Here is a 14,659-nt window from a genome sequence, read left to right on the forward strand (position 1 = left end):
AAATATATTTCATATATGCTTGTTTTTCATTATCTTCAATCCAAATCTTACCTCCAGTGTTTGTTTAGTTTTCGGAATATGGATGAAACTTCAACAATTTGGACATTTTTGGTCCAGTATTAGATTAGTAACCATGAAGTCTACTACAAATGGATGATTCCCTAACATTTATACTTTCAACAAAAATTTTACCTCTTATTGCAAATATTTTTAAGATCCTTAAAATTTTGTTTGCCAGTACATGATATATGGTGATATTTTTGTCAGAATTTTACCTGTCCCTGAAGGAAGTTCTGCTCATCTTGATTGTGTATTGTTGCCAAGTCTGCTCCCTGAGCTTTACAGAAATCTCTGGAATCATACCAGTCCTTACTGCCATCATTCACTCCACTGCTGAAGTAGTAGCACTGTCCTTTATACTTGATCCAGTCATTGGAGCCACATATTCCCTCTGTTCAAATATTACATATAACTGAATTTAACATTCTTTTATTTTGAAAATATTAATCATATAAATTGTTAAAATTAAACAGTAACATGTTATTTTCAATAGTAGACACTATCTTGGTAGTATACAAAATAATGTGATGTATGGTTATAATACAATTGTGCACAAGTCATAATTTTATAAAAAATTAATATAAGCTAGATCAGTTATTTCTTATTCCTTACCTGGTTGTGGAGCAGGAGTTGTGATAACTACTTTTGGAGTAACACCTAGAAACAAATGAGCACATTCTTCATCAGAGAGTTCCTGTGTCAGGCTATGCTAGTTTTCATCATGTACAATAATGCCTTTCTAATTCTTTATTCATTCCAATGCAGTGCAACCAAAATGGACAAACATCACTTTTTAAAAAGATGCTTCCACACATTATAAAACTCCTTTGCACAGTACATAACCAATGTCAAGCCAGGCCCATAGGCAAAAAATGGGGGTGGGGGTAGGATTTGGAAGGTTGGAATGACTGAATGTCATTTTGGCTAGAAAATTGAATAAAAATCCGTCTAGGATCTATAACAGCACTGACGCATGTATAGGTTTCACAGTAAAAAGGTCCAATTTTTCAGAAAAAGAACCCCCTTTGAAAGTGCTGGCTACATCCAAATCCATGCTAAATCCAACCACTGCCTATTGGCTTCACCTTTTTTCAGCTTGCAAACCCAGTTCCTGGTAGCATCACAGCGTCTGTCATTCCACAATCCAGTGGCTTTGTTCATCTCCACACAATTCTCTGTGCCCTGCCAGTTGTTGGGCTCGCCTTTGTTCCAGCGGGTGTACTGCAGGGCTGTTCCATCACTCCAGATGTAGCCTTGAAAAAAGGAAGTTAAATACATGTAGCTTTTAAACAGTGGGAATGCTATCAAAAACTTGCTTATGAAATTGCATTATGGGAAAGTAATAATGATCCAGATGAAAAACATTTTAACTGTTGCATGACATACAATCTCATATAAAACATTTCCAATATATTGTTAATTGTTGTATGCTCAGAGATTTTGTAAAAAAACTAAAACTACCATAGTTCCACCTACAGTACCTTTGTTAGTATCTCTGTTATTAAGACCAATCCAGAAGTTATAGTTGCCAGGTTCTGCCCTGAAAAATGGACAAATGTGTGCTTTCAGATTTGCTACAGTGTATATATTTAAATGAAATGTTATCAGGTGAAATTTTTAGAAGTATAGAGTGATTCCTGTTTTATTCAACACATGCTTGTCTATGCACAAAAAAAAAAAAAAAAAAAAAAACACACTCAGTTTCCAGTTTCAAGTGCTATTTTATTCTTCCATGCTCTGTCATCAATGCTATTACTAATTTGTAAATCTAGAACAATTACAACACTCTGACATCTACTTACACCATATACTGTCTCCACAACTGCTCCACCTGGGTGGCATTATGAAAACTGGCCAGATCTCCTCCCTTGTCCACACAGTCATCTCTGGCCTCTGGCCAGCGCTTCTGGTAGGTGACAGGCTGGACATTCAACTAAATAATAATAATAATAATAATAATAATAATAATAATAATAATAATAATAATGGAAAAACATGCTAAAGATTCATAGTAGTTTTCAGTTTAAATCCAACCACTTCCGTGATTTTTGTCACCATTCAAATTAAATAGCCATTATTGGTCCTGTCAAAATTTTGGTATGCTAGCTAATTCATAGAAGTAAAGGCTCAATAGGCAGAAAGTTCTGACTACTCTTTATGTCATGTGCCCACACACCAGTATTTCAGTTTTCACTGAATTCTTAAAAAGAACACAGTAAATGCATCTCCAAAAATAATAAATAGCAATTATTAATTCATAATTCATAGATAAGTACAGGAAAACATTTCCAGAGAAAATAATAATAATATATGTCACACGAGAAACTTTAATATAAACTTGAAAATCTCTGATCTTAACCTGGTAGCAATAGATATCCCCAATGTCACTCCAGCCTGCTGGACACGAGCCCTGGTACAGAGGGGTGGTGGGTGGTTTGGGTGTGGTCCAGCCTTTCCTGGTCTTCTCACATATAAAGTTACGACTGTACCTACACAAACGGTCATACCATAACCCAGCATTAAGTTTGGTTCCCATAACAACACATTGGCCCTGGCGGTCATCTGGAAAAAGGATTTGGAAAATTCTACCATTATTTTAGAGAAAATTACAATTAAGCTAGTTGAGGCTATATAAAGTCCATGCAGTTCTTATAGGTAGCAACTTAATTATTGCAGTGTTTTTAACACTGAGAAGCAACCCTGTAAAGAAGCTTTAGAGGACAATTCAAATGAGGGCTGCAATGCAGGTTCATGGCCCAATCATGCTTTTGCTTTGCGTGTCAGCACAGGTTTTGAACACTATATCAGACAAAGATGTTTTCATTGCAGTCACTACATGTAGACTTTAAGTATATGTATATGTGTGTCTCTTTATACTCACCAGGTTGGTTCTTTGCCCAATTTGTATATGGAATGGAAGAATAGCCATCACTCCACTTATATGTCCCAGGGGTGGCACTGTCACTAAGATCTGTCCATACTTCACCAGTACTAAAAGAACTTCCTAACTGACTGGTCAGGTAAGCCTGCTCATTGCTGAAAAGAAAATTTATCAATTTTACATACATGCTCATTCCACACATGAAATTATGAAAAATAAGGAACTCCTCCTCACATGTATCATTAAAACATCCAAACAGGAGGATTAAGATGTTTTGTAACATAACTTGAAATGAAACTGGTTGCTAGAGAGTAATTACCATAGTGAAAAAAGAAAAAATACAAGCTTACTTGTCATTTACTCTAACTAAAGTAGCACCAAAATTCTTGCAGTATCTTTGGGCATTGGCCCAGTTCCTCAGGAATGGTACAAAGTAGTAACAAGAGTATGAGTATGCCTTCCAACCCTAAAATACATGTTCAACATAAATAAAGCAATTAATTAATACCAAATGTATTCACACATACAGAATGTGTTACTAATATCCTCTATCTTTATTTGCTGAAAGACTGTATACAAATGCAATGCTAAAGACCTTATTAAAGCGATCTTAAGGAAACAAAATTCATCATAGCCTACATCATCACAACCCTTTGGTGTGGGCGTGGTCCTAGGTGAGTCAAACACTTCCTTGCCTTTCTCACACACATAACCTGCATTTGGCACATCACAAACCACATCATCCCAAGAACCATCCTGAAGAAAAATGGTGAAAAGTTCTCATTATGTTGATTAAATAAATAACAAAACTGAAAAAAAAATTCAGTTTAAATGACATCAAATTAATGCATACAAAGGTCTACACACCAGTCTCTGAATTTAAGGCTTCCTCAACAATACCCATGTTCCACATTTTCTAACAATATCAACATTCATAATAACTATTTTTTATTTTAAAAAATCAGTATATATCATGTGTGGTCTTTTGAACAAAAACAAACAAATGAATACTTATCTCATAATATAACAGAAAAAAACAAACAAAAAAATCAAACATACTAAGAAGAAAAATAAAAAAATCTACATACCTTTACAACCATCAAAACACAATCTTGTTTCCGTCCTCTGTTGTTGTCTGGTTGGTTGGTGTTCCACAGTGTATAGGTGACAGGAGCACTGCTGGACCACTCAAAGTTCATCTGCTGCTGGAGGTCATTGAAGCCATTCCACATTGGTACTTTTGCTAAATTAAAGTAATAATAATGACAAATAACAAGCTGTTTTTATCTTAATTTAGAGTTTTTAGGGGGCGGAGGGGGAGAATTCACATGGATTACACTTTGCAATTTAGTTCATCTGTTTTAATTTGTATCTCTCTGGATTATTTAAAACACCCTTCGTATATCCACATACCAGACAGTCACTACCATAATAATAATAATAGATTTATAGTGGAAAATAGAGTGTAAACATAAAACATCAAAGCAATCCACGTATCAAAGCTATAGACAATAATCAGGGCACAAAATACTATACAACATACACATATAACAAATATATTAATTACCATTTCTGACAAAGATTGAGACAAAAGCCTGTTCAGCAGCATTCTGTATAGACACTAGTTCACCACCTAGTTTCTGGCAGGCAGCCCTGGCATCTGGCCAGGTGACCTTGGTAGTGCTGGCCTGGTAGCAGCTGTCACCAAACTCTGTCCAGCCGTCACCACAGCGCTCAGCATGAGGTGCTGGAAAAAGAGATCATATGATAATTTCAAAGAAATTCGACTGAAACAGATATTAAGTCAATTCATTTCATTCCAAGTTGGTTGTAATAATTTTTTCACTCTGAACCAGGTTGGTATAGATTGTTATATATGCACACTTAATGCATGGGTACATTTGAAACCTTGGTGCTTAATATGTAAGTACAATTCAGAACAAGTCCTCTATACTGGTTGTCTATAAAAATAAACAGACAATTGATGAAAAACTGGTAATTACCTAAACCAGTGGACCACACAGAATTTACATAGCTGCCACCGCACATGTCCTTGTTGTTGGAACATTTCTTATTACACATGGCGCTGGGGCCATGTTTACCATACGAGTTACCACATAGACACATATTTCCTCCTTGGAGAGCAGCATATACATAGCCCTACCAGATGAAAATCAAAAGTAAGATTTAGGACCAATTTTTTTTTCTGTCACCATCTCATAAAAAATGGTCATAACAAAGATATGTATATATATATATTTTTTGCCTGGCACATCATACAAGATTGCCAGAGTTATTAATCAATTGATATCAGATTTTAAAAAAAGACCATCAGGTAGGCAAATGGCAACAATATAACACTTACAGTCTCATAACAGTGCCTGGTGCAGAACCATGTACCGACATAACGACCCTTCAGAATGCCATTAGCCAGATCTCTGTCTGTCTGCTTGTCATTGAAGCATCCCATATACTGCGAGGCACTGGGACCTAAGTAAAGGTAACAGATAAGTGTTATAATACATGTATTCACTATCTAAAGATGACCCAGCCAACATGCAGCTGCATGCTTTTCAAAGTTGCACTGTGAAGACCGTATGAATAAAAGTCATTCATGGCATATTTGTTAAATGCTGAAAACACCATTTCCAAAATATCCATTTAAGCTTTTTATCAGTTAGTTATAAGGGGATTTTATAGTAATAAAAAATCAGGTTTTTCCATACTTGGACATCCATAAACTTCCCAGCGCAAAGACATATGCCCCTGCCATGTAGCTGGGTAGAGACGGACATAGCGAGCTATGGGATACCATTTGAAGTAGTTCTTCACCAGTGTATTCCTGTCTCTGTTGCCAGTGAACACCTTGCAAATAAAATTTAAATACAAAATATGTATTACAAACTTTACATACAAAATGTGTCACTTTTTGCATTATTTTGCAGTGCAGATAAGCAATGCAGTAAAGACATATTAAACATTTCAATTTTCAAAGCTACAAAACAGGGACCTAGTTTCAGCCCCACTTGCATCACTGACATACAGCGCAAGAGCTAAATGTTCAGACTCATATCTAGTAAGTTTCAGGTAAAACTGTATAGCTGGCAGTGTAGTAGGTTATAATTAGTTGCACTCACCTTCTTTTTGCCCCCTTCACCATAGTTGACCCACTTGGTGCCATTAAAGCTGTAGGCCACACTGTATGTTTTTACCCACTGATTATAATCCTGACGTCCTTGAGTGCCCACACCTGTGATTCTGGATGGAATTCCTAAGTCAACCTATGGGGAAGATATATTTTAAATACATTACATGAAGTTTTATGTCTGACACTAAATAATTATGTACTTTCCTGTACATAAAATGTATACATCTGAACAACTGAAGATGTTTTTTATGTAACATGATGATTTCTATGCAACTTTTGTTTTGTTTGAAGTAAGTTTATGAGGTAAGCAGTGTTGAAAAGAAGGGAACTTAAGAACATGCAAGCTTCTATTATTGTATCTAAAAATCATGAATTTCTAGCACTAACCTGAATCCAATGTCCAACAGCATTCACTTTGCTGGCCCATGCTCCTACCTTCCCTCCCTGTCTGACTGTATTGAGCAGAGAGCGTGAAGGTCCATGGTTACTGTTCCAGCTAGAGGATGCCCTGAGCCTGTTAATAGGGACAGGGTGGGGTCCATTGATCAATGCTACTGGCTGACAGTCTCCTAAAATATAGAAATTTATGAAATGCATATATGCATGCATGATATGTGCTACTATGTATTTCAGATCAGCAATACTGACATAACGTACAAAAGACATTATACAGCAATTACAGGGAAAAGGGAGGAACTTGTGAGTGAAATGGCATCGATGTAGACTGAAGAAGTCTGACACTGTAATGTTTCTTTGAGAGCATCTGCTACCAAAGAAAGGGAGAACATACTATTATGCCTGAATACTCCGAATCTAACTTTTTTCTATAATCTTAGTAAAGCAAATTATGCCATTTACAAGAAGTAGAAGGCAAAAAAGACGCATGACACAAACATAACACAGAAACAGAAAAAGTAAACAAGAAAACAGCTCTGTGCTGAACTTACCCGGTAAACAACCCAGGATATCAAACCTGAGCCCTACTGCTACCTGGGCTGTCCCCCTTGGATAGAGACGCACTGCTGGGCCAACAAACGGAGATTTGAGCCAGTTGGACACCCTGGTATTCTTGTCCTTGTTTGCTGTGAACACCTGTTAGTATTGCAACATCATATGAATCAAAGAGACATCAAATAGCAATGCTTATATTACTTTTCAAAAAGATTTCTGCAGTGAGTTGATGCAGAAAAATACTGAGGTTATTAATATGTTTGTGTTTGTATTCACATGCATGTGTACCTTAGTTGTGCCATATGGTTCCTGGTAAAATTGCCAAGTTTTTCCATCCTCAGTGAACTGCAGTCTAAATGATGATGCCCAAGCATTCACGTCTTTCCTCCCCTGGGTTACAATTCCTCTTACCCTGTAGTTGCGGTCTGAAAAAGACAACTTTTCATTAATTTTTGATAAGTGCTTATTAATATATGCAACTTCATCAGCAAAATAATTGATGATTCATGGGCCAACATCTGACGAAGTTGTATTTAATGTTTAATTACTTAACTAACTAATCAATTAATTAATTATTTTCTCTCATGTCTTGATCAGCTCCTGGGGAAACACCCGGACTAAACTGCAGAGCCAGCGATCCCATCAGGATTTCACCTTGTACAGTGTCTAATCCAACTGATTTGAGTGTGATTATTATTATTATTATTATTATTATTATTATTATTATTATTATTATAAAGTTGCCTATCTCTCATACATACACTCTGAATCACCACAGTATGTCAGAAAACAAATTTTGACTTGAGCCATATAGTTATTACAAGAAGGACACTATTTTCTTACTAAAATTGATCTGAATGTACTCTGTATCTGCACTGGAAGATGGTGACCACCCAGTGTTGGAGTTGAGACGTGCATTAAATGGCTGGTGGTTGTTGTCTATCTTGGATGAAGCTGTCAGAGCAGAGTTAGCGGAGTATATTGGTCCACTCACCAGCCCCTCTGGGTTGCACTCCTCTGTAATAAGGATCATCAGAAAATGTATTATCACATTTTCTAAACTCACCCTTTCATATAATCTGCTGTGTATTGATAATCAAATATAGGGCAACACAGCAACTAGTATGAAAGGGTAGTACAGTTTCCATGTCTGATCAACCTTCACAGTCTTTTATCTTTTGGTTAAAGGGATAATAACTTTTCTTATGAGATCTATATTTCACAATTAATACATTGTAAGCAACTCTAGAATAATATAAGATATTCTTTTTTGCCACTAAAACGGCAGTTGTAGCAATAAATGTGAAATTTATGCTTGCCATCAGACCACGTGACCTCCATAGATGACTGTACTCTGTAATAATCTCTTATGAGATCATTACAAAAAAAAAAAAAAAAACAAACTTTTTAGAAAAAACCAGGGACTAACTTTGAATGTAGAAATGGATTCATTAACCATTGGCAAGTATGGGAAAATTGCTGTTTATCCCAGGAAAATTCATTTTTTGGCCAAAATGAACAGTTGTTATCCCTTTAAGAAATTGATGTATAAAAATTAACTAACTTCATTTCACTCTAACACAGAACCAATGTCTTACTATTTTTTAATTGTTTATTAAAATAAACATTGTTAAAGAAAATGAATATTTACCATAACTGCACCCCAAAATTTCCCATCTCATAGAAATATGCCCATTCCATGCTACAGGGATCAAGCGTACATATCTGGCCTTCAGTGGATAGGTCAGGGTGTTGGTCACCTTGGTGTTCTGGTCCTTGTTAGCAGTGAAGGTCTACAAATGCATAGGTGACATCTGCATTTTATACCTGTATTTGTTGTCCATGGTTTAGACACTTAACCATGCTCAATTATAGGTGGCTGTCAGTTAATGGTAATAATTGTATGTAGCACAGGTAAATATAATAGTGCTGTACATGTTAGGCAATTTGAAAAGGTTGAAAATTGAAAACAATAAACCAGGTGTATTCAGTGCATTTTGTATTGTGGAAAACATCAATTTTCAGGTTTCCCCAAACAAACAAAAATGAAAAACACTCAAAGCTTAATCAATAAGATGCCTTACCTTGAGAGTTGCAGGGGGATCATAGTACCACCTCCAAGGAGAATCATCATCATATCTGTATAATATCCTGTACCTCGTGACCCACTGCCTGTAGTCAGATCTGCCCTGGGTGACTATAGCATTCACTGTGATTGGCACCAAGAAGTCGGCCTGGATCCACTGGTTAGCATTGTTTGATCTGGCAGACCAGGCTCCTTTTCTGCCACCTAGAATGTGACCAGATGGGTTATATAGGGCATTGTTTATTGATATTTCACCAAATATTTTATGTGCACCTTCTTTTAAAAAAACATGAAACAATTAAACTGAATAAATCACTGTGCATAAACTTAACATTTAACTGATCTAGAGGTGAAAAACAACACTGCTAACAACATTATCAACATAAAAAGTCACTCTCTGTAGAAACATTTGAAGACCAGTAAAGAGAAGTTGTACATCTGTACCTAACACATAGTGTTTAAAAACATTACATATTTCATTTTGTTAATATCTTTCATTCCCTACCATATGGATTGCTGATTTGCCACTGTCCAGTTCCCCCAGTGGTCATCACTGACAAAGTGGACACAGAATATGGACTTGGGTCAGCATAGTCCACCAAGACATTTTGACCCACAGTCGTCCCACTACCAAGCTTAATGTGACCGCCATCCCAACTTAGCCAGAAAGCCTGGAAAGTGTTACAATTGAGGACTGTAGGTGTCAGCTTGGTGCCAAGGTTGCGGCCATTTGCCTGCTCCCTGATCACTGTAGTTGACCCGGCACTGCCACTGAAAAAGATTGAAGACATCCAGTCTGTTAAAATAGTACTCACTGCTATTATGACATATTTCTCTCTCCATTACTATTTGCACCGCCTTAAATTCATCTGTGAACTGGGTGAAAAGAATACATCCCAGTTAAAAATAAAAACGAAAACTAAGCTTTAGAAAAGCTCAAGGCTTACATTATTATTGATAAGTAAATGTAACAATATACCTGTTGATTACAATTTCATATTTGTTTCTATCTTTGCTGTTTGTGGTCGGTGAAAGTGCCACATAGGCAGCCCTGCACGTTTTCACTTTGAAGGTAACAGACAGAGATCCCATCAGGTTCAGTCCAGGGACATTCACATAGGCATTCGCTTTGTTTGGGGTGTTCAATGGAATCATGGTTCCTGAGATATTGGAAATGAATGAATATAAATTTTATTTTCTATACTTCCTTTAAAACTACAGTATGCCTGGTTTTTACACATTTTTTATAAAAATACACCTGACATGCAGTAATTGACTTCTGTTCTTTGGAAAATTTGAAAAATAATCAACAGTTATCAAATAAAGGGCAACTGCAGACTTTATGATAGGCTTGCCAACTAGACACCATTCTTCAAAGTTACAAAACATCACACAATTTGATACTGGATTCAATTTGTACACTGCCCAGTATAAATATGTCAATGAGTCTACTTCTTACGTTTTTTTTTACATATTTGTAGTTACGAATTGTTAAATTAGTTTAACTTTTCAACCTACTTCCTGCCTGGAAGTCCAGTCTAGCATTGTTAGGTCCATGGTTGGCATCATACTGAGAGGAGGCAGTTATTTCTCTATCTGGTATGTAATGGTCACCAGAGATCATAGGCCCTGGGCTGGAACAGTCCACTGGAAAAAATTGTCATTCTTGTGTCATGTCATGTACTGTTTTAAATATTTCAGTTAATTCATTCATACGTAGATGTGCTCCAGCTGTTATTATTATATGTCACTTCAAAATAATTTATTAGGAAGTAAAAATACAAAGACATTACTTTCTGAACTTTAAATCAACAATACAGCACATCAGAAGTGAGATTTACTAAAGACCATATTGTATAGGCCTACAGTTCTGTCACCTTTCCCTTACCTGGAGCTGGGGTAGTGGCAAGAGCAGGACGTGGGGTGGTTTGAAGAACTGGAAAAAGTTTAAGAAGATATTCAGATTATCCAATTTTTTTTACCTTGCACTAAATCATTCAATATTGAACTTCAACATGACTACTAGTATTAGTATCATCTAATGTTTAATAGAATTATTTTAATGCACGTTTATTTTGAACTGTAGCTGCCATAGTTAAAATTTCATCTACTAACCACTTTTTTTGCACAAGGATCTACTCCTGGAGTTACAATTGTAGTCGTTCCATTTCCCTCCTTCCTTAGTCAGAATAATAGCACAGTCTTCTCTACTTCTGAAATTATTTGGCTCCCCTGCAAGAAAAAATAGTGTGAAGAGTCATATACTGGGTATATCATAACTTTAAATCTAAAATCTCAGTCACTGCATACTGTGAGACAGATGATGCATTTATCACTCTTAATATTATCACTACTAGTTTCCATCTGTTTGACAAAATTACTTAAGCATTTATGAATCATGAAATGTTTCATTCAGAAATAAAGCATTTTTCCATCCAAAAGTGCATGAACTGTCTAATCACTAAAATTATTTTAAGTTTACTATATGCAGATATTGAAAATAAACCAGCGACAAAAATTGACTTCATGAAATTTTAATAAACTGAGGAAACTGCCAGTATTATCAGAATAAACACTGCTGCCACCTACCAGAATTCCAGTTGAAGTACCTAAAAGGAGAGCCATCAGACCACTCCCAGCCACCCTCTCTGTTCACATCATTGGCACCAAGCCAAAAATCGGTGCCCGTCTGCTGCGATATCAGAGCTGGAAAAGACATTTAAATTAAACAAACTGAGAACTTTTCTTTAACAAATGGACCCCTTTTTAAGTTTAAACTTCCTATTAATGACACTTGTGACTGTGATCTACAATATTTGCTTTTCAAAATGCAAAACTTGCACTGATAAAGTCAGTTGAGGACTCATCTGAATACAGTCTTAAGTAACATCTCAATTAAACTTTCAAAGAAACTTATCAGTAATTACCTGAACAATAAATACTTGGATGAAAAAAGACAACAAGAAAACAAAATAACATTTAAAATTTTCACTTTTCACAAATTCTAGTACATGAATACTTTCATGGATTACAAACCTGAAACATATGTCTGTTCTGTCACACTACCAATACTTAACAGGTCACCTCCCAATGCAATACACTTTGATCGGGCCTGTGCATAGTTCTGGAGGTCATAGTTGAATTGATAGCAAAAATTCAGGTTGGATTCATAAAACCAGCCTGCTCCACACAATGGACTCCATGGTCCTGGAGAAAATTTGATTATATTTTAATAAAATATCTTAATGCTATGAAATATAATAGTAAGTGGTCATGACTGATTTTTCATATCATTATGATAAATATGTACATTGACTAAAATGTGTAGTATATATAAAAGCAAAATAAAAAAAATGAATGAATTACTTTAACAAAATTTTTAAAAAGTACACAGATTACATACCTATCGAAATTATCATGGTAATGTAAAGAATAAAATGATCTACGAATTTTTCATGAAGAAGATAAATTTTCACAATATGAGAGAAATGAATTTTTATTGAATAGAAGGCTAATGCTTACTTGTGGGTGGTGGTGTGGTGGGAGCACCAACATCTGAAAAATAACAAAGTTAACTCAGATAAATACAATTATAAAAACAAATGTATCACTAGCTACAGGGTACTTACTAGAGAAGTAATCATTTTTCATTGTTTTTATCAAGCAGTGAAAAATGCAAGCTATGCTTTCGTTGAGATCAAATCAAATCAATAACATTGACATACATGCTTGAGATTTGCAAATAAAGTCTCTCTTTATAGCACAGGTCTTGTCATTCCAGGCTCCACTTTTCCCAAAAGCATTTGGTCCCAGTAGTTCAGCACAGTCTTCATTGTTCTGATTGTTGGGTTCACTCGGTGTCCACCAGTTAGTAAATGTGGTTGTCTGTGTAGTAGAGGCAAAATACACATTTTATTATTAAACAGACTGGTTCTCTAACATTGAGATGGATTTTTAAAAGTCCATTCATTCTTTAAAATATGGTGTCAACATCAAAATATGCCAACCTCAGTGGCAAACAATTTATTCTTTATTATGTAAAGCTTGCATAAAACTTTAATTAGCTTCTATCAAAGTTAGTATATCAAACCAAATGATCCAATTTGTTGGGTCACTATGAAAGATATATCTATACTAAATCATGTTTTCTGCAAAAATAAAGGTTGCATTTTTGATTATTTATGTTCATCAGGATTGACAGACAGACAGACAGACAGACAGACAGGCAGAACCATGGAATATACTTACTGCAGTTCCATCAACCCATTGCCATTTCTTCTCAGTCTTTATATCATCATACCCAATCCAGCTGTAACCAGTCAGATAGTCTGAAATACAATACAATACAGGAACAACTCATAAACAGTGACCCAATCTACATAGAATTTAACAGATAATATGAACAAATTACTATTTTGGGGAGAGGTTTTAAAAAAGACCAAAAAAGGTCTGTTCAGAATCAAAATTCAATCTATGTTCTATGCTATTTATCAATTTGGTTCATTTTTTTCAAAGACAAAGAACCCCCAACTTGAAATTGTTGGCTGTAGGCCACTGAACTAAAAAAAGGCAACCAAATATATATATATATATAACATATAACATTGCGACCTTATTTCCAGAATTCATCTTGTGTTTTGCTTTTCTCTCCATCAGGTTTGAATGAAAATGTGCCATTTCCACAAATTTAAGCTTAAATTAAACTACTCACTACTGATAAATCCCTGCTCTTCTTCATCCAAGATTGAGGTCAGTGTAGCCCGCGTGCCATCTGGTGTCCTCTGGCAGTACGCGACAGCATCCTTGTAAACCTTCTCCTGCGTGACAAACAGGTAACAGTTGCCCTTGAACAGTCGCCAGTTGGGAGCACATGTCACGTTCACTGTAACAGTGTGTATATATATAAATGTTAATTTCATTTATATTTCATGTTAAGAGTTGATCATTTAACTTTCGATCAATACATTTTATGTATCTATTTAGTGTCTAAAAGGCACAAGTGCCTAAAAATAATTTCAATTTCTGGGAAATATTTACAGCAGCTGGGAAAAATTGCTCTGTTTAAGAAGTTATTTTAAGATACTATGGCTTATACTTATTATTCTTCTAATTTTTCTGCTTTAATTTTCCTCTAACATCAAATCAAGAGTAAAGCTATTTAGATTCTCAAATGGATAAACTCAGTAAAATTTCAATCTGGTACATGAGAAAGAGACTATTACCTGGAGTAGCTACCAATTTTCTTGAAATTGGAATCTCACAGATGAAAGCTTTCTTATTGTAGCAATATCCAGCCGTCCACTGTGCAAATCTATTAGCTGTAAAAAATTTATTGTGAAATCTTTACCATGGGCAAATACCCAGAATACAAGTGCCTCATTGCAACTCATATGAACAGTCAAATAACAGCATTCAACAATTAATTCAAGGGATAGAACTTTTAACATATATACATATAATAATCATAAAGATTCAAGGAATTTTTTTCATTAATAGCTCAGCCATTTTAACCTCAGATCAAGTTACAATGAAA

At 35.4% G+C, this 14,659-nt stretch overlaps 1 protein-coding gene across 4 annotated transcripts in view; it reads right to left on the minus strand.

Moving 5' to 3' along the window:
- Positions 1 to 14,659, minus strand: part of LOC106164412 (uncharacterized) — a 32,506-nt gene that overhangs the window by 10,617 nt on the left and 7,230 nt on the right. For all 4 annotated transcript variants that reach the window (XM_087016881.1, XM_087016888.1, XM_087016893.1 and 1 more), the window contains 33 exons: positions 14,349 to 14,444; positions 13,838 to 14,008; positions 13,375 to 13,454; positions 12,852 to 13,011; positions 12,649 to 12,681; positions 12,163 to 12,333; positions 11,716 to 11,832; positions 11,242 to 11,358; positions 11,015 to 11,062; positions 10,645 to 10,773; positions 10,106 to 10,286; positions 9,632 to 9,897; positions 9,125 to 9,330; positions 8,692 to 8,833; positions 7,884 to 8,057; positions 7,329 to 7,465; positions 7,037 to 7,181; positions 6,477 to 6,658; positions 6,079 to 6,222; positions 5,668 to 5,806; positions 5,307 to 5,431; positions 4,945 to 5,101; positions 4,509 to 4,688; positions 4,030 to 4,184; positions 3,581 to 3,697; positions 3,292 to 3,407; positions 2,942 to 3,096; positions 2,420 to 2,622; positions 1,863 to 1,993; positions 1,542 to 1,600; positions 1,146 to 1,313; positions 673 to 717; positions 276 to 451 (listed from right to left, as the gene is read on the minus strand). In XM_087016881.1, the coding sequence (XP_086873007.1) occupies positions 276 to 451; positions 673 to 717; positions 1,146 to 1,313; positions 1,542 to 1,600; positions 1,863 to 1,993; positions 2,420 to 2,622; positions 2,942 to 3,096; positions 3,292 to 3,407; positions 3,581 to 3,697; positions 4,030 to 4,184; positions 4,509 to 4,688; positions 4,945 to 5,101; positions 5,307 to 5,431; positions 5,668 to 5,806; positions 6,079 to 6,222; positions 6,477 to 6,658; positions 7,037 to 7,181; positions 7,329 to 7,465; positions 7,884 to 8,057; positions 8,692 to 8,833; positions 9,125 to 9,330; positions 9,632 to 9,897; positions 10,106 to 10,286; positions 10,645 to 10,773; positions 11,015 to 11,062; positions 11,242 to 11,358; positions 11,716 to 11,832; positions 12,163 to 12,333; positions 12,649 to 12,681; positions 12,852 to 13,011; positions 13,375 to 13,454; positions 13,838 to 14,008; positions 14,349 to 14,444 (4,625 nt within the window). The remainder of the gene's footprint in view (positions 1 to 275; positions 452 to 672; positions 718 to 1,145; positions 1,314 to 1,541; positions 1,601 to 1,862; positions 1,994 to 2,419; positions 2,623 to 2,941; positions 3,097 to 3,291; positions 3,408 to 3,580; positions 3,698 to 4,029; positions 4,185 to 4,508; positions 4,689 to 4,944; positions 5,102 to 5,306; positions 5,432 to 5,667; positions 5,807 to 6,078; positions 6,223 to 6,476; positions 6,659 to 7,036; positions 7,182 to 7,328; positions 7,466 to 7,883; positions 8,058 to 8,691; positions 8,834 to 9,124; positions 9,331 to 9,631; positions 9,898 to 10,105; positions 10,287 to 10,644; positions 10,774 to 11,014; positions 11,063 to 11,241; positions 11,359 to 11,715; positions 11,833 to 12,162; positions 12,334 to 12,648; positions 12,682 to 12,851; positions 13,012 to 13,374; positions 13,455 to 13,837; positions 14,009 to 14,348; positions 14,445 to 14,659) is intronic.

Source organism: Lingula anatina, chromosome 1 (genome assembly GCF_051362555.1).
Source record: "Lingula anatina isolate TDL-2025a chromosome 1, LinAna3.0, whole genome shotgun sequence".
Classification (NCBI taxonomy): Eukaryota; Metazoa; Brachiopoda; class Lingulata; order Lingulida; family Lingulidae; genus Lingula; species Lingula anatina.